This window comes from Balaenoptera acutorostrata, chromosome 9, assembly GCF_949987535.1.
Source record: "Balaenoptera acutorostrata chromosome 9, mBalAcu1.1, whole genome shotgun sequence".
NCBI lineage: Eukaryota > Metazoa > Chordata > Mammalia > Artiodactyla > Balaenopteridae > Balaenoptera > Balaenoptera acutorostrata.
The window spans coordinates 62,563,234-62,589,061 of record NC_080072.1 but is presented as its reverse complement, the minus strand read 5'-3'; the positions used below and the strand labels follow the sequence as shown (position 1 = coordinate 62,589,061).

At 39.4% G+C, this 25,828-nt stretch overlaps 1 protein-coding gene and 1 long non-coding RNA gene across 4 annotated transcripts in view; one reads left to right on the top strand and one right to left on the bottom strand.

Moving 5' to 3' along the window:
- Positions 1–21,042, bottom strand: part of ANKRD42 (ankyrin repeat domain 42) — a 65,676-nt gene extending 44,634 nt beyond the window's left edge. For 2 of the 3 annotated variants that reach the window (XM_007168549.2, XM_057553916.1), the window contains exons 1-5: positions 20,030–21,042; positions 16,180–16,346; positions 7,686–7,793; positions 4,601–4,720; positions 3,618–3,753 (exon numbers count right to left, since the gene is read on the bottom strand). In XM_007168549.2, coding sequence (XP_007168611.2) covers positions 3,618–3,753; positions 4,601–4,720; positions 7,686–7,793; positions 16,180–16,346; positions 20,030–20,087 — 589 coding nt within the window. In that variant the 5' untranslated portion in view covers positions 20,088–21,042. The remainder of the gene's footprint in view (positions 1–3,617; positions 3,754–4,600; positions 4,721–7,685; positions 7,794–16,179; positions 16,347–20,029) is intronic. The other variant, XM_057553915.1, reaches the window with a different exon arrangement.
- Positions 21,043–21,163: 121 nt separating this feature from the next.
- Positions 21,164–23,983, top strand: LOC130708854 (uncharacterized). The gene is made up of 3 exons (XR_009009280.1): positions 21,164–21,568; positions 22,536–22,652; positions 22,854–23,983. It is a non-coding gene; the product is annotated as an uncharacterized LOC130708854 (long non-coding RNA).
- The last annotated feature ends 1,845 nt before the right edge of the window (positions 23,984–25,828 follow it).

Here is a 25,828-nt window from a genome sequence, read left to right as displayed (position 1 = left end):
GTGAATGTAGAGAGGCCAAGTGAGGGTCACCAACGAGCAGGTCTCAGAAAATTTTCTTGGAAAGTGAAATCCCAACTGTGCAGCTTATAATTATATGGAAAAAAATGCCTTCTATGTAATATAGGTGCTAGATAGATAAATTTATCTTAATATTTTGGAAAAAAGTGGAAGAAATAAACCAAAATAGTCACTATGCAAATAGGGGTAATGTTATTTTTATCACTATGTATTTTATCACTTTTTCATAAACATTATTTTTTTTATAAACAAGAAGACTAGATCAAAACTGCAGACTAAGCACACACACTATCTCACCATTTCTTCTCTTAAATTCTTGAAAATAATAGGAAAGATATTTTTTAAAGCCATAAAGGACAAGAAAAACAGACAAGAACACCACGAACAGACAAGAAATGTTAAGGAATCCCTGAAAGAAAATATCAATATAATCAATCAGATTGAGGGACAGCCATAACCCAAAAGCTGCAAAAAACAGGAATGGTTCTGGGGTATTACAAGCTTAGAGGCAATGACTACAAAGAACAAGAGAGCCTTTACACCTCTTGAGAAGTGACTATTTGGGAAAGACTCCAATTTGTATACAAATCTTGGCTCTGGAGAAGTAGGGCAGTGCCCAAGTGACCAGTAAAACTCAGGAGAATCAATTAAGTAACAATGTCCACAAGATAAGTAGTTGGCACATGCCACTGTACACTTTCTCAGCTGAACCTTCCACTAAAAAACTCCCCCTGAAAGTTCAGACTCCTCCAATTGCTTACTCATCATATACATGAAATGTGTCACAGGCATTTCGAACTTAACAGGTCAAAAACTGAACTCCTTACCCTTTTTGCATACATATTCCCTACACAGCTTTCCCCATCTCAGTTAATGGAAATGCTCTCCTTTCCATGAAGGTCAGGCCAAAACCCCTGGAGCCATCCTTGACTCCCATTTCTGTCACTCCCCACATCTAATCAATCAGCAAATCTTACTGGCTCTATCTGTAAAAGATACACAGACCCCAATTACTTCTCACTATCTAGTCCAACCAAACAGTAACCTAAATTATTGCAACAAGCTCCTAACCGCTCACGCCCACACCCTCACTACAATCTAGTATTATAAACACAATAGCCAAAATGATGGTTTTAAACATAGATCATGTCACTCCCACACTCAAAATCCTTCAATGGCTCTTGTTACCTCTCTGACCTCATCATCTATTACCCCCTCACTTCTGTTCCAACCACACTGACTTGCTGTTACTCAAGTAACGCAAGGCACAACCCTGCCTCAGGAGCTTTACACATTGCTGTTACATCTTCCTAAAATGTTCTTCACCCAGGATATCAAGACTTGCTCCCTCAACTCCAAGTCTTCACCCAACTGTCACCTCTTCAGTGAAGGCTTCCCTGACTACCCTATTTCAAACTTCATCCCCTGTAACACTCTATTCCCCTTTGCTATTTAATCCAAACACATATCCCTATTTAATATAATATATATTCTGTTCATTCATTTTTATTATTGTCTGGCTCCCCCCTCACCACACACAAAGGCAGAGACTTTTGTCTGTTTTATTTGCAGTGATATCCCCAGCACCTAGGGGACTGACACACAGATGCTTAATAAATTTTGAATTAATAGTTTTTAAGACAGAGGTCTGAATATAAGCAGTCTAGTCCTGAGGCCACATTCTTAACCTCTACCTTATACTATTAAAAAATATACCACACATGGTTATAAAATAATTATACATGTTTAAGGAAATAAAAGTTGAATTTTTTTTCAATGAGCGGGCAACAAGAGACTAACAAAGTGATCAGGCAAATTCAATAAAGAACTAAATAAAAGTGAAATTCCCCCCTACCCTGTATTACAGAAAAGTCAATTCCATGTGGAAATGTGAAAGTAAAATAATAAAATTCCTAGAAGATAATATAAAAGAGTGTCTTCATGAAATCAAGACTTTCTGAATCCTGTTAAAAAAAGTCTTTCCTTACTTTTTTTTAACAGGATTCAGAAAGCACTAACCATAAAGAAAGAGCTTATTAAACTGGACTACAGTAAAATGAAAACTTCTATTCATCAAAAGATATCTTAAAAGAATGAAAAGGCAAGACAATAGAATGGAAAAGACACTTAAATGGAAAAGATATTTGCAACACATGTAAGTGACAAAGAGCTTGTAGCTAGAATATATCAAGAACCCCTACAATTCAATTAGAAAAAAAGAGGAACAACTCAAAAAAAAAAAATGCAGAAGCTTCAAACTGGTATTTCACAGAAGAAAATAACTAAACAGCCATTAATCATATGAAATGATGTTCTACATCTCTAGTCATCAGGGAAAATTCAAATTAAAACCACAATGAGATATTACTATACACTCAAAAGAATGACTAAAACTAAAAAAACTGATAGTGTCAAGTGCTGATGAGAAGGTGGAGTAACTGAAAGCCTTAAACACTGCTTGTGGATGTATAAATTGATAACAACCACTTTGGAAAGTCCAAAGAAGCCACATACAAAAGGACACCAGTGTGTTATTTTATTCCATGGAGTTCAGAAAAAAAACAATACTAATTTTTATGTTGGAAGTCAAGGTAGTGATCAACTTTGGAAGTTGGCAGTAACTAGAAAGAGGACACGAAGGAGACTACCCTGTTTCTTGATTTAGCTGATGGTCACAGAGAAGTGTTCACTTGTGAAAATTTAGTGAGCTGTGCATTTGAATTGGGCGTTTTTCTGTATGTATGTTATACGTCAAATATAAAATTTTTTTTTAAAAGACTGAGAGTAAAATAGTTGCTTCCAGATACACAAAAATTGAGAGAGTTCATACCAACAAACCTTCACTAAATGAACACTAAAGGATGTCCTTCGGAAAGAAGCAAAATGATCCAAGATAGCAGTGTCAAGAGATGGAAGATGAGGGCAGGGAGGAAGGTCAGAGCCAAATTATGAAGGCCCAGCATGCCAAGCTAAGGAATCAGAGATCCACTGGGATCTAGGGAGTTTTTAATAATCAAAGTGATTATTTTCCCTGGACTTCCCGTTCATTTGTTTGCTACCTAAGATTCCTTTAAGACATAGTTCAAGTATTGTTTCAGTAACCAATCTCACTGTGGTCTAACTCTCTTCTGAACTTCTACAGCACCTCTTAGAAGAAGACAGGGTACTTAGAGTATAGGTCTCAACTGGCTAGTTGACCACAGGCTAGACAACTGCAATTAGCAAATTAACTCAAATACACTAGTGTCCACTATCTGTACTATTACTTTTTTAAGTAGTCTGTGGGGAAGAGACATATGAAGTTAAAAAACAATAACACTAGACAGTAGATGAGGGAAACAGCTGGTGGGAAGAGTAAATCCAAGTTTAATTTTGGATATTTCTCTTTTGCTGATATGGTTCCAGAAAAAAAAATCAGTCACATGATGGGTACATAACATAGACATAATATAAGATAAAAAATGTTCATGTCTACATATTTACTACTTTAGTTTTGTTAGGAAATATTAGAATGACGACAGTTCAAATTTCTTAAACATGATCAAACATTGTTAAAGTTTACATTAATAGAAAAACAAAATATTAGCTTTTGTGAATACCTGGAAGGTTTCCATTGTAGTCCACATCTTCTATGCTACATCCCCATTTAATGAGAAGTTGCAAACAGCCAAGCCGCCCATGAAAAGCTGCATAATGCACAGGTTTCCACTCTCTCTTATCAGTCACGCTGGGATCCTAGAGGTAACATTCACAAGGACTCAGTTTTTTTACGTTTTGCAGGCGAAACACTAAGTCTAGCAGCTTAATTCTTCAAGTGAGAATTGGAGGCTGTTCTTAAAACTATAAGGCAAACACTAAATATCACAGAAATATTTACTGCAACCACTGATTTGAACATATGAGCTAATAATATACAAACGAAATTATAAAGTCTTTCAAAAAAGAACTAGCCACATAAAAGTCGTTTCTAAAAAGGAACTTAACTAGTCATTTTACTGGTCACAAGTTCCTGACCAATAAAATGAAAGAGATGGATTCAAATGATCAAATCTTATCCTTGGGAGAATAACCAAAGAGTTAATGAAAAAATATTTAACTCTTATAAGAAGTTATTTTTTACAACCACTGGGTAATATTAAAAATAAATATCACAATAAATGAAATTTCTGGAGATATAAATCACTTTCTAAATTAGTGTATGAAATAACAGTTACAAAAGAAACAGGTAAACACACAGCAATTCAGAAAGATTTACAATCCCTGGTTAAGATGTGTCTGGAAGCTTCAGAATCTTCCCTGTTAAACTCTGAACTGACATGAAGAATCCATAGCCTCTGAAATATTTTGTGCCACTAAGCTGTTTTTTTTGTTGTTGTTGATGATTTACCTAAATTATTGCTCCCATGTTTAAAGATAGAAAAGCTAAAGAGAGAGATCAAATTACTTCCTCAAAGTCACATAAGGGATTTACAAAGTCAGGAAGAGATAACCAGACTACCAAATGTCAGTCCATATTATATGGACTGTATGGACTATAGTCCATATCATTATACATTCTCACTTATTAACAGGAATCCCTCACCACTCCACTTCGCAGCATTATTTGTAAAGTGAAAGAATGTCCGTGTGTTGTAGCCAGGTGTAAAGGAGTGCATCCACGATCATCTTGAGCTGCCAGATTGGCTCCATTAATTATAAGAGCCTGAAAGTAGAGAAATAAGAATGAGTTTATATGAATATAGATGTTAAATCATAAATGCAGATGCAGATTATTTAAAGGCAAGGAATTTGTTAACCTATAGCTAAGCTATTATGTAAGTTCTTACATGTGTGCTACACACAAAGTGCGAGAAATTCTTAGCTACTCCTAAGAAAATGCTTGAGATCCTTTTTAACATTGCCTAGGGGAGACATGTATACCCGATTTCACATTCTGATTTGAGCATGTACATACAATTTATAAAACAAACTTTTCATGAGCACAGATTAACAACCACTAACTTAAATAATTTAATGCTAAGCTAATAAAATTGAAATTTAAAATTCCTCTATTTCAAAAGCAGAATCTTTTATTAACTGGGTTTTGAATACAATAAAAGGATTTCATTATTAAAGTAACCAGTTCTAAGCTCCAAATCAAACTTCTAATGGCATCTGAGGAGATTCCATCTGAATTTACAATTGGCCCAGTTTCTGTATATGGGTTATATCATATACACAACACACCCCTTTATATAATATACAGAATAATTGGTTTAAAAAATTATTAGCAAATATTTTTCAGTTTTATCTCCCTCAGACTTTTTTTCCTTTTTAACCAGCCTATATTTACCAGCATCTCAGCAAAAGTTTACTTAGTCATAATTCCTACCAAGAGTTTTAGGAAGAACAGTATCCATGATTTTGCCTGACTCCCACTAACAAACTAGTCAATAATCATCACAAACCATATACTGAGTGCTTAGTATGTCACTACAAAGAATATGAAGATATATCCACTTAGGGGATTAGGACACATGTAGAGACAAAGACAATCAACTATACAAAGCAGTCCTTGGTAAGTAACAACTACACAGTATAGTACCCCAAAACATCACAAAAGCTCTAAGAATGAAGAGATCACTTTGGGGAACAGAAGGACAATCAAGGGAGAGGGAGTGGGTTAAACTAATGCTTAGAGGAAGGAAAGCATCAAGTAAAGCTTCATTTGACCCTGATATCCCCTTAAGTTACTATTGTATTTGCTCCTTCCTTTCACTGCCTACTTTTCAAATACCTCAATGCCTCAACTTCAAATCCACCTGCAAATTGGGTGCTGTCCCTATCACTGCATAGAAATATAGCCAACCTCCCCCCATAGAAGAGTTCTCTAGTTCAATGGCATTTCCTTAAGTGCTATTCCCCTTAGTTTTATTCTGTAAGTGATACTCTGCCTGACTTCAACTTCTTCCTTCACTTACACAGCGCTAATGGGTCCTGGCTCTCTATCTCTCTTTCTCCTCTGAATTCCTTACTCATTTCGCTGCTTCCTCCCATCCCTACTAGTAACATTCTTTAACATTCAATCCTCAGTACTCTGTACTCTTCTCTAAGTTTTATTACTGCTGAAATCTTTGTCACCAGTGTCCTTTTCAACTGCCCTGTCCTTCTGCACCCGAATGACCTATAGGCACCTTAAACTCAACATGGGCCAAAGTTGAACTCAACATCTTTCCTCCCAAACCTCCCCTGCCTTTCAGATGTCCCTATCTATAGTGCCATAATTATCTGTCGTTCTGACTCAAAACCTTACAGTCTCACTACACTTTGCCAATGCCTGCTATGCAAGATGTTTTAAATAATTTTCTTTGTTTCCCACTGCCACCAACTAATCTCACCCTCTATGGTTAGTGATAATACCAAAAGTCTCTGATTATCTTGCTTCCAAACTCTCTCTTCATCTTACATAATCCTGGATACATCTTGCTAGAATAATTTCCTGAAATACTGTTTTCATTACCACATTCCCCTGTTAATGTCCATGTGCATGTGTGTGTATGTATGTGTATGTGTGTATATACATATATATACACACATACACATGTGCATAGTATACATATAAAATTCTCTTTCCTATACAAATGAATCTTTATTCCTAAGACATTTTACAAATCTGGCTTTATTTAAACTTAGTTCAGAACAAATCATCTACACTCAGTCAAACTCATATAATGGTATATTCCTTGAACTCACCTCATTTTTCCAATTCAAAATTTCACATAGAATTATAGCATAGAGGTTAATGGGACAAAGTCTAGGTTCAAACCCTGGCTTTGTCACTAACTTAAGCAACGAACTTAACTCTCTGAATCTGTTTCCTAACCTACATGAAGGGAAACTCGTAAGATTATTGTATTAAATGAAGTGATGCATGGGAGACAGTGATTGACACATAAAAAGTGTTCAATAAATAAAAATCATTATTTTTATTTGCTCCTGACACCATCCCTACCTACAATGCTTCTTCACTACTTATCTTTTTAAAATCAACCCATTCTTTTAGAATTAGCTGAAATTTCATTTCCTCCATTTATGATCCCCCTATCTTCTCTTAAGTTCTACAGTTCTTCTCATCTATACTTTTCATGAGAACCTTACTCAGAGACTGTGAATTTGTACTGTTTTGTAACTCACTGAGTAAAGCTACTGTCATTCCCAATAGAATCTCAGGCTTCTTATAGGCAGGGACTGTTTGCTTATATGATTTTGTATTCCTCGAAGTTCCAGCCCATTTCACGACATTGATTAAGTCTATTTACTCTAATAAACTAGATCCTGCCACATATTTATGTATAACTCTGGCCAGGAAATACATTAAATGAGGAATTTTAGGCATGGCAAGCTATAAGGAAGATAATCTGGGCATGACTATGACATCCCTTAAAACAACCCAAACAGATAGCCAACTACTTTAGAGATAATATAATTTCCAATCTTATACAATCTGTTTGAGTGACAGTTGGTACCAAAATATCTGAGTCCTGGAATCCCGTAAGTTTTTGTTTAGAACACAGAACTACTAAGTCTATGGGATCAAATTATTAGAATAAAGGCAATAGCCCAACAGAACTATGCTAAGTAATTAAACTTATTGAATTTTTTTAGAAAGTAACCAAAGTTATTATTACCTGCATGCAAGCATCCTGTCCCCTGATTGCAGCTATGTGAGCTGCTGTCCAACCTCTCACCGTTACTTGTGAGAGATCAGCTCCATGCCAGAGGAGCCAATGAAGACACTACGTTAAGAAAATACCCATGTTAACCATGTTAGCAGATATTTTTAACATTTTTATATCTTTAAAGTTAGTCTATCATCATGAAATACTACAGCCTGAGAAGCATCATAAGTGAATGAGGGGGCCAGGTATAAGAAAAACAAAAGCACAAGCACAATGATATGGTAACCCACATTTGGCCTTACTGTTGGGTAAACACTATGGAGTGGTAGGAGCTGTGGCAAACTGGAGACCACATTCCTTGTCCACAAGGTGAAATACGACTTAATCCCAGCCAGTTTTTGCAGTGAGTGAAATGCTGGTCCATATCTTATGTTTGACCAATACTCTACAAGCCAAACAAAACACATCTGTGGTCAAATTCACTCAATGGCTGCCAATTTACAATCTCTGCCATAGATCTTTAAATGGGTCCAGAAACTTCTCGTTATCACAGAAGACACTGTAATTCTGATGATACTTTCGAAGAAAATAAGTGGCATATTAAACAAAGTGGGGGAGTAAAATACATCTTCATTTAAGATTTTTTAAAATTAACTTAAGTCTCAATATAGTTCAGTACTAGAGGTCTGTGCCACATATAGTGTTACTGTCTTTATATGTTCAAGTTTGTAGATTCTACCTTAAAGAAGTTTCTTTCTTTATAAAAGAATTGATTGTATCATTGGGATACACTGTCACATCGATCATTGCGGTATCATTTTTTGAAAAGGCTAATCATTTAGGTATCATTTGCCTGTCATGGAGATTAATGGCCAATAAAATACGGGGGGGTGGAGGTGAACCTCACTAATAATCACAGTAAGTCATTCATTTACTCAACAAATATTTATGGAGAACCAACTATATGCTAACACTGTACAGGTACTGGAGAATAAAACCACTGTAAACATTCACGTACAAGTTATTTATCTCTCCAGGGTAAATATGCAGAAGTGAGATTTCTGGGACACAGGTAAGTATATGTTGTTTAACTTTGTAAGAAACTGCCAAACTGTTTTCCAAAGTGACTGTACCATCTTACATTTCTACCAGCAGTGTATGAGAGTTCTAGTCGCTCCATATCCTTGTCAATATTTGCTATTATCATTTCTCTGGGTTATGTTTTTGTTTTTGTTTTGCCATACTAATAGGTGTGTAGTGACACCTAATTGTGGTTTTAATTTGCATTTCCCTAATGGCTAATGATGTTGAACACTTTTTTCATGTGCTCATTACCATCCACATGTCCTCTTTGAGAAAGTGTCTATTGAAGTCATTTGCCCGTTTTTAATTGGGCTGTTTTCTTACTATTGAATTGTGAGAGTCTCATATATTCTGGCTATAAGTTCTTAGTCATATTTATGATTTGCAAAGATTTGTAACTCACTGAGCAAAGATTTGTAACTCACTGAGTACTACTATGTTTTCTTCTAGAAGTTCTATAAGGTTAAGTTTTACATTTGTTTATCATCGCTTTCAGTACATTTTTACATATGGTACCAAGTATGAGTTGAGGCTCACTTTCTTACGTATGACTGTCCAACTGTGCCAGCACCATTTAGTAAAAATACTATCTGTTCTCCATTAGATTGCCTTTGCATCTTTGTCAAAAATCAACTGACCAATCAGCAGGACTTCAGAAATGGCTAAGTGAGGAGCTTGGTAAATCCTCCCCAGGAAGCAATGACAAAGCTAGACAAAGTTGTCAAAAACAACCATTTAGGGAATTCCTTGGCGGTCCGGTGGTTAGGCCTCCGAGCTTCCACTGCAGGGGGCACGGGTTTGATCCCTGGTTGGGGAACTAAGATCACACATGCTACGTGGTGCGGCCAAAAAAAACCATTTAAAGACTCTGGAAGGCATACAACAAAATGAGAAGCATTTATTCAAGAAAAATCTACTGATTCTCAGTTAGAACAGGGAGAGCCCGTGGCATAGTAGCCTGGGACTACAAGGATCCTTACCCCCAGCATCATAATGCATAAGTTCTACCCAGGTGGACAGCTCCACTGCCCTGCTGGAGGGACTGAAAAGTCCAGGCCCAGGCACATTTTCAAACACAATTCTAATCCTCAGTGGCAACAATTTAGGAAAGCCAACATCAGAGCTAGCCTGAAGTCATGATACTTGTTGGGGCAAACAACAAAACTAAAAACCACCAAGAAAATTAACAGAAAAATACAAGAAATGAGACAGCCAAAGTGGGCCTTGCTAAGATTCCGCTTATCCCTTGTGATCTAAAAAGCTGTGTACATATACAAAGTCACTCATACTCAGGAAAGACTGAAGAGGTCCCAAGTTGGCTAGACATTCTTGGCTAGACATAAGGCCCTGAAAACACAGGGGGAAAAAAAAAGCCAGGCTGACTTGTATACTGCTTGGACTTTGAAAACATTCCCCAAACCATACACAGATCTATCAGCAAAAGATGGACTCCTTACTGGCTCAAGGTATTTAGGCACAACCTCTGATTAATCACTGGCTGATCACTAAGCTATGCTGACCCAGGGGTGACCCCTATGAAGCCAGGCTTAAAAATAAAAACAAGAGGGGAATTCCCTGGCAGTCCAGTAGTTAGGACGCCACACTTCCACTGCAGGGGGCAAGGGTTCGATCCCTAGTCTGGGAAGATCCCACATGCCGTGGAGCAACTAAGCCCCTGTGCCACAACTACTGAAGCCCCCATGCCTAGAGCCCATGCTCCGCAACAAGAGAAGCCACCGCAATGAGAAGCCCGCGCACCGCAACGAAGAATAGCCCCCCACTCGCCGCAACTAGAGAAAGCCCGTGCTCAGCAACGAAGACCCAACGCAGCCTAGAATAAATAAATAAATAAATATTAAATAAAAAGGATATATATATATGTATAACTGAGTCACTTTGCTGTACAGCAGAAATTAACACAACATTGTAGATCAACTATACTTCAATAAAATTTTTTTAAAAAAGAACTCTAATATCAAAGTTATTGTGAGGAATAGACAATATACTTTGTCAATACATACCAAAACTCAAGGCACCTAATAAATACTAAGCACTGCAAAAAATAAAAATTAAATGTCCAGTTTTCAAAATGTCCAAACTAAAAAATTATGAGACATACAAAGAAAACAAGAATGTATAACACATACACAGGAAAAAAAAGGAATCGGGGGCTTCCCTGGTGGCGCAGTGGTTGAGAATCTGCCTGCCAGTGCAGGGGACACGGGTTCAAGCCCTGGTCTGGGAAGATCCCACATGCCGCGGAGCAACTGGGCCCGTGAGCCACAACTACTGAGCCTGCGCGTCTGGAGCCTGTGCTCTGCAACAAGAGAGGCCGCGATAGTGAGAGGCCCGCGCACCGCGATGAAGAGTGGCCCCCGCTTGCCACAACTAGAGAAAGCCCTCGCACAGAAACGAAGACCCAACACAGCCATAAATTAATTAATTAATTAATTAATTAATTTAAAAAAAAAAAAAAGAATCGATAGAAACCATCTCTGAGGTACTTCCCTGGCGGTCCAGTGGTTAAGACTCTGCAATTCCAATGCAGGGGGCACGGGTCCCATCCCTGGTCAGGGAACTAAGATCCCACATGCCATGAGGTGTGGACAAAAAAAAAAAAAAAAAAAAAAAGAAACCATCTCTGAGAGGGCCCAGATGCTCAACTCAGAAAGACTTCAAAGCAGGGGCTTCCCTGGTGGCGCAATGGTTGAGAATCTGCCTGCCAATGCAGGGGACACGGGTTCAAGCTCTGGTCTGGGAAGATCCCACATGCCACGGAGCAGCTGGGCCCGTGAGCCACAATTACTGAGCCTGCGCGTCTGGAGCCTGTGCTCCGCAACAAGAGAGGCCGCGATAGTGAGAGGCCCGTGCACCGCAATGAAGAGTGGCCCCCGCTTGCCACAACTGGAGAAAGCCCTCGCACAGAAACGAAGACCCAACACAGCCATAAATAAATAAATAAATAAAGACTTCAAAGCAGCTATTACATATAGCTTTAGAGAACTAAAAGAGATTATTTTTTAAAGAATTTATGTTGGGACTTCCCTGTTAGCACAGTGGTTAAAAACCCCGCTGCCAATGCAGGGGGTACCGGTTGAAGCCCTGGTCCAGGAAGATCCCACATGCCGTGGAGCAACTAAGCCTGTGCACCACAACTACTGAGCCCACGTGCCACAACTACTGAAGCCCGCACACCTAGAGCCTGGGCTCCGCAACAAGAGAAGTCACCTCAATGAGAAGCCTGCACACTGCAACAAAAAGTAGCCCCCGCTTGCTGCAACTAGAGAAAGCCCGCACGCAGCAATGAAGACCCAATGCAGCCAAATAAATTAATTAATTTTTAAAAATTTATGTTTAATGAATTAAACAAAAATATGATGACAATGATTCATCAAATAGAAAATAAAGAGACAGAAATTTTTTTAAAAAAAGAAAATTCTGAAGGTGCAAAGTATATCTGAAATAAAAGTTTCCTACAGGAGCTCAAAGGCTGATTTCATCTGACAGGAGAAAAAAAATGAAGTCTAACACAGCACAGTTTTCACCAGCTGTTAATTTAGTGATCATTTTATACTACCAACATAAGTACCATGAGTCTTAAGAAATTTCAGAAAGGATAATAAAATGTAAAGGTATTAATGCAGTACTCAAGTAGAGAATTAGGAGATGATCCTCAAATGGGAAAGTAGAAAGGCGCCAAAACCTTTTGATTTAGATTTATTTTTGTTAAAATTTAACAAACATTTCTTGAACAGCTGCTATGCACTATGCTAGACAGTAAAAATATAAATTTAATTCAGCAAATTCATCAATACAACAAACATTTATTGGGAACCCACAATGTGACTCCAATATGCCAGACACTATGCTAGATGCTGTGGAAAAAAAGATAAATAAAACCCAAATGGTACCTTCAAAGAGCTCAAAATCTAACAGAGAGGGACTTCCCTGGCGGTCCAGTGGTTAAGACTCCGTGCTCCCAATTCAGGGGGCCCGAGTTCGATCCCTGGACAGGGAACTACATCTCGCATGCCGCAACTAAGACCCGGCACAGCCAAATAAATAAAAAATAAATAAATAAATATTTTTTAAAAAAATATTAAAGGGCTTCCCTATTAAAGGGCTTCCCTGGTGACGCAGTGGTTGAGAATCTGCCTGCTAATGCAGGGGACACGGGTTCGAGCCCTGGTCTGGGAAGATCCCACATGCCGCGGAGCAACTAGGCCCGTGAGCCACTATTCCAGGCCTGCGCGTCTGGAGCCTGTGCTCCGCAACAGGAGAGGCCGCGATAGTGGGGGGCCCGTGCACCGCGATGAAGAGTGGCCCCTGCTTGCTGCAACTAGAGAAAGCCCTCGCACAGAAACGAAGACCCAACACAGCCAAAAATAAATAAATAAATAAATAACGGAGTTCCTTTAAAAAAATAAAAAAATATTAAAAAATATCTAACAGAGAATGCAATTCAATGTGATAAATACAATTTTTTAAATGTGTATAAAATTGAGGGAAAAGTTGCTAGTTGGAGGATACTGAGCGGGGAAACACAGAAGGCCCTGCCAAGTGGGTGCTACCTGACCTGGATTTCAACAAGCTAACCACTGGGAAGAGGTGAGACCAGGCAGACGAAACGGCATGTACACAGTCTATGATAATATGAAACAGTGGACTAGTTTGGGAAATGACAGTAGTCACCAGTACTGCAGCATAAAACAAGTCTGATGGGAGATGAGGTTGGAGAGGCAATTCTACCATATTAAATAGCTTAAACTTTATCCTACAGGGCATAGAGAGTCACTACAGGGACTTAAGGAAGGTTTTAAGTAATAGCAGATTTTTGTTTTAGAGCAATAATTTTGTATGCCAGTTATGAACTAGAAGTAGACAAGACAGGAAAGAAGGAAATCAAGTAGCTCTAAGGCAGTGGCTATGAAGGTGGAAAGGACAAATTTGAGAGATAAAGACGGAACAGAATCAACTGACTTAGGGATCAGTTCTCACTACATCAATGTGCATCATGAAGCACTTGACCTAGACAAATGCTGATACTGTGTTTTGCTTCTGTAAAATCCTGAGACAACTCAATGTGATGCAAAGGACATTAGCCTGGAAAACTAAGAAAGGGAGGGAAAAGAATAACAGTTTAGTTTTAGACCAACTAAATTTAAGATGCCAGTCAGATATGCATGAGCTGTTGATAAGCGCCGGATGCAGAAACCAGAATTCAAATTCTGGAGAGAAAGCGAATCAATGAATTATTATGTAGAAGTGATTAAGCCAAGGAAGTCTAAAAATGGCCTGGAGAGAGAGTGTAAAGTTGAAGAGAGACACCCATTGGCAACAGCATAAAGAAAACCACTAATTTTAGAGAAGGCAGGGTAGGTTAATCAGAGAAGCTGAAAAGATCCCAGGAAAGAGATGAAATAAATGGTATAGCAACAAGTCCTATCCTATTTGAAATATGGCAGAGTAAAATCAGTATTTCCTCCTCTCTTCAAAATCATTTAAAAAATAAAAAAAGAGCAAGAAAACCCCATCTTTGATGAAGCTAGGAGATATCTGAAACCACAAAACAGATGGGAAAGCTGCCAAAGTATAGATCAAACAGGGATGTGGGAGGAAACAGCAGAGAAAATCCACACGCAGGGCTGCAAGCACAGAAAGACCCGTCAAGGCACATTTCTCCCAGGTGAGAGGAAGCCTCTAAAAGGCCAAAGCAAAAACCCCTACAGTTCAAGTGGGGCACACAAACTGGTGGAGAGATATTCTTTGGACCAGATTTGGTTCCAAAAAGCAGAAAAGCCCAAACAAAGAAATCACACAGAGAAGCCATATTCATGGAAAGCAGACTCTGTTTGTGTGGCAGGGAAAAAAGAGAGTTGCACAGTGAATAGACCTACTGCAGCCTACAGACTGGGGAAATGTAATAGCTAAAATAAGCTCCCCACACACAACCATGAATCATGAGAAAAATTCCAGTTGGCTTTGCACACAGCCCAAGAATAAGAAGTTGTGCATACAAATGAACTTATCTATGAAACAGAAACAGACTCACAGACATAGAGAACAGACTTGTGGTTGCCAAGGGGGAGGGGGGTGGGAGAGGGGTGGATTGGGAGTTTGGGATTAGCAGATGCAAGCTATTATATACAGAATGGATAAACAACAAGGTCCTACTGTACAGCACAGGGAACTATAGTCAATATCCTGTGATACACTATAATGGAAAAGAATATGAAAAAGAATGTATATACATACGTATAACTGAATCACTTTGCCGTACAGCGGAAATTAAGACAACACTGTAAATCAACTATACTTCAATAAAATAAATTAATAAAAAAAAGAAATTGTGCATAAAAATATTCACTAAGCACTGCTTGTACTAGTGAAAAATTGAAACCAATGAAATATCCATCAATCAAAAAATCAATAAATTCTGATATTCATCTAAGAATAGACTATTACAACATGGCTGAAAGGAATGAACTAGAGTACATATATGTAACCATGTTGTTAAAATGCAAAAACACATTGTTGAACAAAAAAAGCAAGCTGCAGAATGATACAAATAATATGATGACATTTATATAAAACATGTCCTTTAAAACAGTGATATAATCACATGTAATAACAGCATAAAACACATATGGTAATAATAAACACCAAATTCAGGGTAATAGTTATCTCTGGAGTTGGAAGGAGAGAAATGACACCTGGGAGGGGTGCTCAGGGACTTCAAATGTATCTGTGATACTCCATTTCTTTTCCAAAAATCTGAAGCAACTACAGCAAAAATATTAGGATTTGATAGAGCCAGGTATGCATTACGTTATCCTCTGCAAGTTACCCTCTATGCTTGCCTTAGGAACCCAGCCGCCACCCTGTGAGGAAGCACAGACTAACCCACGTGTGGGGACCTCACAAAAAGACCCCCGTGGAGAGGGGTCAAGGGGCCCAGCCTACAGCCAGCATCTACTACCAGATGTCTGCGTGAACAAGCCTTCAGAAGATTCCAGCCCTGGCTTTTAAATCTTCTAGGTGGAGCCCCAAACATCATGGAGTAGAGACAAGCTGTCCCTGAAATCCAAATTCCTGGTTCACTCCTGAGCATAAATAAATGGTTATTTTATACCACCAAGTTTTAGGATAACTTATTACAAAGGTAACCAGAACACCGAAATGTTAGACTGAACTGAAAAGAAAAATATTTGTATATAAATGTATAACTGAATCACTCTGCTGCACAGCAGAAATTAACACATTGTAAATCAACTATACTTCAATAAAATAAATTTTTTAAAAAAAAGAAAAGAAAACTATTTTCAGTGCCTAGCATAAGGCCTCAGTCCTGTTTGCTAAATTTACAAAACTGTCAACAGCACTAACTTACCTCAGTTTAATAACTTATATAGTTTCTTACCTCCAAACTGCCAGAATGCGCTGCCCAATGTAAAGGGGTAAATGTATGGAGAACGTCCACTTCATTAATGCTGGCACGACGTTCTACTATTTCTGAAAGCTGCTTTACATCTCCAGCGCGTACTGCATCATGTATGCTACCAAAATGCACTTTCTTCCTGGCACCTACTGAAAAACAAAATTGCTTAAAGTTTATTACAAAACTAAAAAAAGACTAAAGCAACGATCAAACTGAAAGTACAAAATCACTTTGGCTTTCCAAAAAATGTACTACAAAGATGTTTGTGATTTAACATCTTAATCTGACTTCAATTTCAGCTCTAATATGTCAAGAGCACGGACGTTTCACTCCCATCCATACAGGAAAAAAGCAGAACAAACTGAAAGTCAACAACTTTTCTTGCACTCGTCAAAGAATTGAGGTCTCAGGACAAACGGCCACCCTGAATTTGGACAGACAGGCAAATACAGAGAAACACGGTCAAGTTCAGCTTACCTGGAGCAGAAGCCACTAGAACCATAAGCTTCTAAAAGCACTTAAATAAATAAACCAAAACATAAAACAGAAGCAATATTGTAACAAATTCAATAAAGACTTTAAAAAAAAAAAAAAAAGCACTTAAATAGTAATTTTGACAAATTGCTGGGGGCTGGGTATGTAGTAGCCTAACAGTGAGAAACTCCTCGGGGCCATAGTCTTAGAGGAGGTCTCCTCATTTTCATAGATTTTACCTTCAAAACTCAACCAGGTTATCATTGTGAAAAACCAAGAAAAATCACCTCATGTCTTTGGTAAAGGAGAAGAGAGGTAACCATTTTGAAATCTGCCCAGCTATTCTCTGTAACAAAGACCTACTCTCCAGTGAAAAAGACTTTACCAGGACCTTATCTCACATAGGCAGATATATTTTACTAATATTTTTCATATCTTTCTCATATGTCCTACACTAAGAAAGGAATGGCAGGTCACAATTTTTACTTCGTATGTTCTAGCGTCTTATATTTTATAATATAATGTTCCAAACATCAAGACTGGATTGTCAGCCTTACTGTACCATGAAATATTTTAATGTGCATTGTGAACCAGAAGTAATAAAAGTATCTAAGCACGAACAGACAGTTGTTGGAGAAGGAAGAAGTAAATAGTTCAATCAAAGCATTTCCTAAACCAAACAAACAGGCACAATTCCTGACCTCAAATTGTTTTGAAAAGAACTCACCAACACCTCTGGCAGATAATCTATGCAGCCTTGTATTACTATTTATCTATGTACATGTCCTCTCTCCACAATTAGCATGTTAATTTCTTGACGGCTGAAATCATATCTTACACCAACCCTTAGCAAAATGCTATGCATTTTACTCAAAAGTCCTTTCTGAGCATGTACCATATGCCAGGCACTACGATAACACAATGAATAGACATGGATTTAAGACATTTTCTTTCCACTGACACTTTAAAATCTATTGGGATAAATTCAATGAAATCGAAAACCTGAGAGTAACATCCTAAGAGATTACAGGTAAAGTAAAGGAGGAGGAGGAAACACTCGAGCAAGTCTTTGAAGAGCAATTAAGATCTATGCATACGGGTAAGAGAGTAAGGAAGCACCCAGAGAAAACCAAACCATTTGGTAAATGTTTAATGATGTTAATCCCCTAGGTCAGACCTTCATTACTCTCCTTTATGTTTGTCTTTTTTATATTTTGGCCATGCCGTAAGGCATGTGGGGTCTTAGTTCCCCGACCAGGGATCGAACCCATGCCCCATGCAGTGGAAGCACAGAGTCTTAACCACTGGACCTCCAGGGACTTCCATTATTCTCCTTTAAACTAGTACTGCAAGATCTACAAATGATGTTCTACCCACTCTAATACATTTTATACAGGGACGCTCTAACCCATCGTATACAAGGACACTATTCTGATCACTTCATTCCTCCACTCTGAACTGCTTCTGGTTATCCACTGCTAGTCTAGAGAACCAAATCCAAACCCTCAGTATGACAGTCTATGCCCTCCCATAATTTGGCTCCATCTAATTTGACAGCCTTTTTTCTCACCACATTCCGTTCCAATTTATTCATTCATCCACCCATCCATCCACTCAACATTAATCTGGTATCTACCATAAGGATAAAAAGATAAAGAAGACATGGTCTCTATCCTCAAGGAACTCACAGAGATATACAAACACAAATTACAAAATAATGTAGTAAGAGCAATGACAGAAATATTCATAAGAAGTTATGAAAGCACAGAAGACTTCTAACTCAGCTAGGGTAGGAGGGAAGGAGAGCAGAAAAAGATTTCCAGAGAAGGTAACACCTAAAATGAATCTTCAAGGATTAGCAGTAATTTGCCAGGTGAAATGGATGTGGGGAAAGGCATCCTGGACAGGTCAAGAAACTATAAAAATACCCACCCTATTGTTGAAGCATAAAGTGGAAGGAAAAGAGGCTAGAATTAGACAAGAGGCAGGCTGTGCTGGAACTTGTTGAACTTGAGCAGAGAGTGGGGAGTCATTGAGGGATTTTAAGCAGAAGAATAAGAATGATCAGATTTGTAATGCTGAGTCTATATGGCTGGCTGCAGTGAGGCGAATTCATTGAGCAAAGGGCAAGAGTAGAGACTCAGGGAGACCATGTAGGAAGATATCTACAGTAGTCTACACCAGAGAGGTTGAGACCCTCAACCAAGTGAATGGCAGTAGGAACAGAAAAGGAGACAGATTCAACATGTATTAAGGAAACAGGATGAATTCAACTTGGATGGATATAGTGGGTGAAATAAGGGAAAAGTAACGGGACAACTCCAAGGTGTCTGGCTTAGTTACATAAGTGGTGTACTGCCACTGAGACAGTGAACACTAAAGGACAGAGAGGGCATATGAATACAAAATTATATTTTGAATGTGTTGATCTTGAGGTGCCCATGGAAGAGTTGCAGAAAGGAGTTGTACATATGAGTCTGCAGCTCCAGTGAGAGGTCTGGAGTTGAGTTCTCAGTGTTAGCTGTGTCTCAGTATTAGGCAGCTTTTTCTGATCCCAAACCTCACCCTATACTGGAGCCAATGGCTCTCTACTCTTCTTTATAGCATTCATCACACCAGTAATTACTTGCTGAGTATTCATCTTCCCCTCTAGAAGGAAGGAATGTGCCTGTCTTCTCTGCTTACATATCCTTAAGACAAAGCACATAATAGGCACTCAATAAATATTTACTGGATGACTGAATGAATAACAGATTCTGGGGTCGTCAGTAGGGTTGAAGCCATAGTACATGACAAGGAAAAAAGCACTAATGATGGCACTATCCAAGGAAAAAAGCAACGTTTTAAGAAGAGGATAGAAGAAAATTCAGGGTAGATAAGTAGATAGGTAGGTAGGTAGGTAGATAGATAGATAGATAATACGAGTCAGTAGAGTGGAAGGATAGGTAGATGATAGATAGATAGATAGATAGATAGATAGATGGATAGATAGATAGATAGAGTCAGTAGAGTGGAAGGAAGAAAATGAGATAAGTCTAATATTATCTCCACAGAGTCAAATGCTGCAGAGACGGTAAGAACTTAAAAGGGTCCATACATTTTAACAAGAGTTGATGTCAGCTGGGAACGAAGTCTCAGGAACGCGCGCAGATATTAAAACAAAAAAGGAAGTAAAGCTGAAATGAGGAAGGATGGGGGCCAGGTGAGCAGCTTTGGGACCTACTGAAAACAGGTCAATTAAGGGAAATGAGGAGTAACAGGTGAGAAAGGGAACTGCCAGAAGGGGCGAAGCTCCTGTGAGCTTAAGTGAGAAAAGGAGTGTGGCAGAGACGAGGCCCAGCGAAGTAATCTGACTCACACGGGGTCGCAGTCTCCGTGGAGGAGGTGGAGGGGCCTGAACCGGACACCCCGGACATGGTGCGACCCGTCGGACTCCGGGGAGGAGTCGAGTCCAGGCCCCTGCTGTTGCGGCGGTCTTCGCTCGCTGTCACCCACGAGCCAGTGCAGCAGCGGCTGTCTTTCTCGTCGTCGCTAGGCCCGGGGACGCCGTCCTCCGTCGTTCTCTCCCAGAAGCCCCGGCAGCGGGAACCTTCGTCTTCGCTTTCTCTCTCCCAGAAGCGGCGGCGGCTGGCGTCTTCGCTGACGCTCACCACGGAGGAGTCGCTGGTCACGTAGCCGCGGTCTTCATTCACCCCCTCTTCCCAAGAACCGCTGAGGCTGCGGCCGCCATCCACACTTCCGCCCTCCCAAGAGCCACTGAGGCGGCGGCTGTGGTCGTCACTGCCTCTCTCCCCGGAGTCGCTGGTTCGGGGACCCCGGACCTCCCTGACTCCCTCCCAAGTCCCACCGAGACGGAGGCCGCGGTCTCCTCTGACCGTTCCCCCGGAGTCACTAGTGGGGTGGCTTCCGACTTCACTTAAAGTCACGTCGCTGCTGCAGTCTCCCCTTACTCTCTCCCAAGAGTTGCTGGGACGGTGGCCACCGTCTCCCCTGACTCTCTCCTGAGAGACACTGCGACGGTGGCCCAGGTCTTCACTGACCCTTCTCGAGTCATTGCGGGAGAAGCCGACATCTTCACTTGCTCTTCCCGTCGGTACCCTGCAGCGGTGGTCGCTGCCTTCACGGATTCTTTCCCTGTCTTCGCTACGACTAAAGCCCTGGCCTTCGCTAACTCTTTCCCTGGATTGGTCGCCGCGATGGCCGTGCCGGCCGTTTATCCTCCACACGCGATGGCTGGTGCGGCGGCCGCCGTCTTTGGTTGCTACTCCCCGCGATTCGCTGTGGCGGCGGCCGCCGTCTGCGAGTACCCTCTCCTCCGAGTCGCTTTCCAGCGTCCCGACTCCAGCCACCTGGTTGCAGCGGTGGTGGAGCCGTCGCCTTGGAAATGAGTAAACTTCCGGCGTGCTGCGGTCATTTCCGGTTCCTCGAGGTCGTGCGTCACTTCCGGCTTCCCTGCATTTTTTTTTTTTTTTTTTTTTTTTTTTTTTTTTTTTCCAAGGCTTCTCCTCTAGACATGGTGGAGTGGACTGGTTTTCGGTGAAATTCCGCTCGGTCTCACATTCAGCCTGTCTAGGCCCCGCCTCTATAACGGCCTGGCATAGGTCGCGCCCGCCGTGGCTCGGCGACGCACATGGAGACTCCAGGACTGCAGTCGGCGTAGGTGACCTGCGTGTGTGCCTCGGGCCAGACGGGGCCTTTTATCCTCGGCAAACCGAGTGTCATTTTTCAGTGCTGGTTGGAGCACTGGAGAAAATATATTCTTACCCAATCATTTCATAAGTATGGACAAAAGACCTAACGGAGGAGTTAGCAGCTGCAGCGCTATCATTGTTGCGTGTTACTACTGCCAGGCTCTTTGATAATCGCTTGGTACTAATTCTCACACTAATTTTGTAAGGTAGGTGTTATCCCCATTTTACAGGTGAGGAGATTCAGGGTATCAGTAATTTGCTAAGATCCAACAGCAGATAAGTTGTGAAGCCAGTATAAAAACACAGGTCATTAGTCAAAAGACTGCACCAGGTCTCCTGACTCCAAGGTTCCTTTCACTGTAAAATGTTTACTTTCAACAGTTTGGCCCAGATCTTTTTCTGCAACCCTATTGCATAACCTGTATTCTTCCATTCATATTTATAGCAAATATATCGGTCAGGTCTTGTGCTAGCAGCTGAAAACACAGAAATTAGAATTCTCTGCCCTCCAAGGGCATCACCCACCTTGATTCTCCTCTTACCCTGTTTTTTCCCATGCTTTTGCCACAGGTTTTGTTTAGTGAACACAGCTGGCAAATTCCCGTGACCCTACCTTTCCTCTCTTGAAATACAGTAAATGCCTTTCTTTAACTTCCATGGCCTTTTGTAACATTAATAACTTCCATTTGTTGAGTTCTTATGATGAGTCTGGCACTGTACTGAGCGCTTTACATTAGTTTTTCTGTTTAATCCTTAACATAACCTACCAGGATAGTATTACCGTTCCTTTCTACAGTTAGAGAAGTATAGCACCAAAGTTAATTGCCTGAGGGTACACAGCTAGTAAGTATTAAGTCCCTGCATTAGGTTTCCAACCTAGATCTTTGATTTTGCTGTGCATACTCCTCGAAGTCTCTGAATTCCCACAGCCTTTATTAGACGACTTATCATACTGTATTACAATTACCTATTTAACAGTTGGTGCTCACCCCTACCCCCCACGGACTCTGACCTTCTGGAAGGTAGAAACTGTATCATCATTCATCATGACATCATCTAGAATACTTAGTTGAAGGGAAGGGTTTACTAACTGTTGTGTGGGTGAGTGAGTGGGTTGATGGTTGGTTGATTGTCTGGTGGATGAACTGATAGATTGAAAGTAAAATTTTTCAGGGACTTCGCTGGCAGTCCAATGGTTAAGACTCTGCGCTTCCACTGCAGGGGGCATGGGTTTGATCCCTGGTCGGGGAACTAGGATGCTGCATGCTGCTCGGCGTGGCCAAAAGAAAAGTAAGAAAAAAAAGTAAAATCTTTCAGTTGGAAAGGAATTTGGGATTAGTCAGCCCAATCCTCTCATTTTTGGAAATGGGGCAACTGAGGCCTATTGTCTTACCAGACATCTATTGAGTTATTAATATGGGCCAGTTTTTATGCTAAATGATTTGCAAATAGTCTTAAACTTAATCTGTATTATTATTTCTGTTTTTACAGGTGAAGAAATCAAGATTTGGCAAGATCACATAACTAGGTGGTGGGGAGTTGGAACCCACTATGACTGAACTCCAAATTAATACAGTGTTTGTAGCCAGTTATATAATAATGGTAAAGGCATTACTTTTTTGCTCTGTTGTATGGATAAACACACTGAGGCTGAGGGAATAAGGCAGCACACTCTTAAAGGATACACACTTGGTTGAAAGGATCAGAAAAGGAAACAGAAACACAGAGAAGCAGAAAAAGTAAAATCTCCCAAAATAAACTTGAAAGGAATTAAAAATAAAAGCAGAAGTTAATGAAATAGAAAATAAAATTGATCATAATAGTAGCTGGTGTTCAAAAAGAACAATAAATAGACAGCAAATCTGAGGAAGAAGAGGAGAGAAAACAATATCAGAAGCAAAGGGAACACATTACAGATATGAGGGACTTTGAAAACAAGTGAATTATGTAGTGAATCCTGAAATAACCCCCTTTTTATTTATGTTTGTGTTTATTATAGAGGTGGCATTTCAAATAGAGAAATGAGGGCTCTTCAGAATTTCCATATACAAAAATTTCAGAAGAATTAAAGATATTAAAGTGTTAGAAGGAAATACAGAAAATTTCTTTTATAAATCTTAGGAAGGCCTTCTTAAGCAAAACAAGCCCCACAGAAAAAAAGTTTACTATATAAACTTAAATGTTTATGCCACAAGATACATTACCATAAAGTTGAGACCAGAGATAGGCTTAATGTTTATTATCTTCTAACAATTTAACTCAGTGATAAAGAGTAAGTCGATAGGGGCTTCCCTGGTGGCACAGTGGTTAAGATTCCACCTGCCAATGCAGGGGACATGGGTTCGAGCCCTGGTCCGGGGAGATCCCACATGCCATGGAGCAACTAGGCCCGTGTGCCACAACTACTGAGCCTGCGCTCTAGAGCCTGCGAACCACAACTACTGAGCCTGCGAGCCACAACTACTGAGCCTGCGTGCCACAACTACTGAAGCCCGTGCACCTAGAGCCCATGCTCCACAACAAGAGAAGCCACCGCAATGACAAGCCTGCACGCCTCAACGAAGAGTAGCCCCCACTCACCGCAACTAGAGAAAGCCCATGCACAACAACGAAGACCCAATGCAGCCAAAAATAAATAATAAATTAATTTTTTTTTTTTTTGTTAGCACTTTTATGAGTTCATCAGTTTTTCATTAGAGTTCTGAAAATGCTTATTCATTCAGTTCAGCAGTACAGTCAGTTACCAGAAACCTGTACTTGTCAGAGTCTTTTCCATGAATTTCTTGAAGATGAAACTCTTTTATAGGAACATATTTGCAAAATCATCAGAGTACACCCAGAACTGTCTGTAAATGACAAAAGACTTAAAAATGACCATGGTTAAAGATTTGATGAAAGTTCATAATAATGCAGTTGACAAGAAAATTAGTTATTTCTGAGATATACATTTTAAAGTAATAACTAGGATTATTACTTATAACATTATACCAGAACATATAAGATTTTTAGACGTTTCCTGTAATGTCTGAAACATTTATATTAACATATTTCCATACATATTTCCATACAAATACAAATATAAGATTTTTAGAAATTTCATGTAATGTCTGAAACATTTATATTAACATATTTCCATACATATTTCCATACAAATACAAATATAAGATTTTTAGAAATTTCATGTAATGTCTGAAACATTTATATTAACATATTTCCATACATATTTCCATACAAATACAAATATAAGATTTTTAGAAATTTCATGTAATGTCTGAAACATTTATATTAACATATTTCCATACATATTTCCATACAAATACAAATATAAGATTTTTAGAAATTTCATGTAATGTCTGAAACATTTATATTAACATATTTCCATACATATTTCCATACAAATACAAATATAAGATTTTTAGAAATTTCATGTAATGTCTGAAACATTTATATTAACATATTTCCATACAAATAACCCAATGAAAGTTTAGTATTAGTTGTTTTGTTTGTTTTTTTATACTGCAGGTTCTTATTAGGCATCAGTTTTATACACATCAGTGTATACATGTCAATCCCAATCGCCCAATTCAGCACATCACCATCCCCACCTCATCGCAGTTTTCCCCCCTTGGTGTCCATATGTCCATTCTCTACATCTGTGTCTCAACTTCTGCCCTGCAAACTGGCTCATCTGTACCATTTTTCTACGTTCCACATACATGCATTAACATACGATATTTGTTTTTCTCTTTCTGACTTACTTCACTCTGTATGACAGTCTCTAGATCCATCCACTTCTCAACAAATGACTCAATTTCGTTCCTTTTTATGGCTGAATAATATTCCATCGTATATATGTACCACAACTTCTTTATCCATTCGTCTGTTGATGGGCATTTACGTTGCTTCCATGACCTGGCTATTGTAAATAGTGCTGCAATGAACATTCGGGTGCACGTGTCTTTTTGAATTACGGTTTTCTCTGGGTATATGCCCAGTAGTGGGATTGCTGGGTCATATGGTAATTCTATTTTTAGTTTTTTAAGGAACCTCCATATTGTTCTCCATAGTGGCTGTATCAATTTACATTCCCACCAACAGTGCAAGAGGGTTCCCTTTTCTCCACACCCTCTCCAGCATTTGTTGTTTGTAGATTTTCTGATGATGCCCATTCTAACAGGAGTGAGGTGATACCTCATTGTAGTTTTGATTTGCATTTCTCTAATAATTAGTGATGTTGAGCATCTTTTCATGTGCTTCGTGGCCGTCTGTATGTCTTCTTTGGAGAAATGTCTATTTAGGTCTTCTGCCCATTTTTGGATTGGGGTGTTTGTTTCTTTGATATTGAGCTGAATGAGCTGTTTATATATTTTGGAGATTAATCCTTTGTCCGTTGATTCATTTGCAAATATTTTCTCCCATTCTGAGGGTTGTCTTTTCGTCTTGTTTATGGTTTCCTTTGCTGTGCA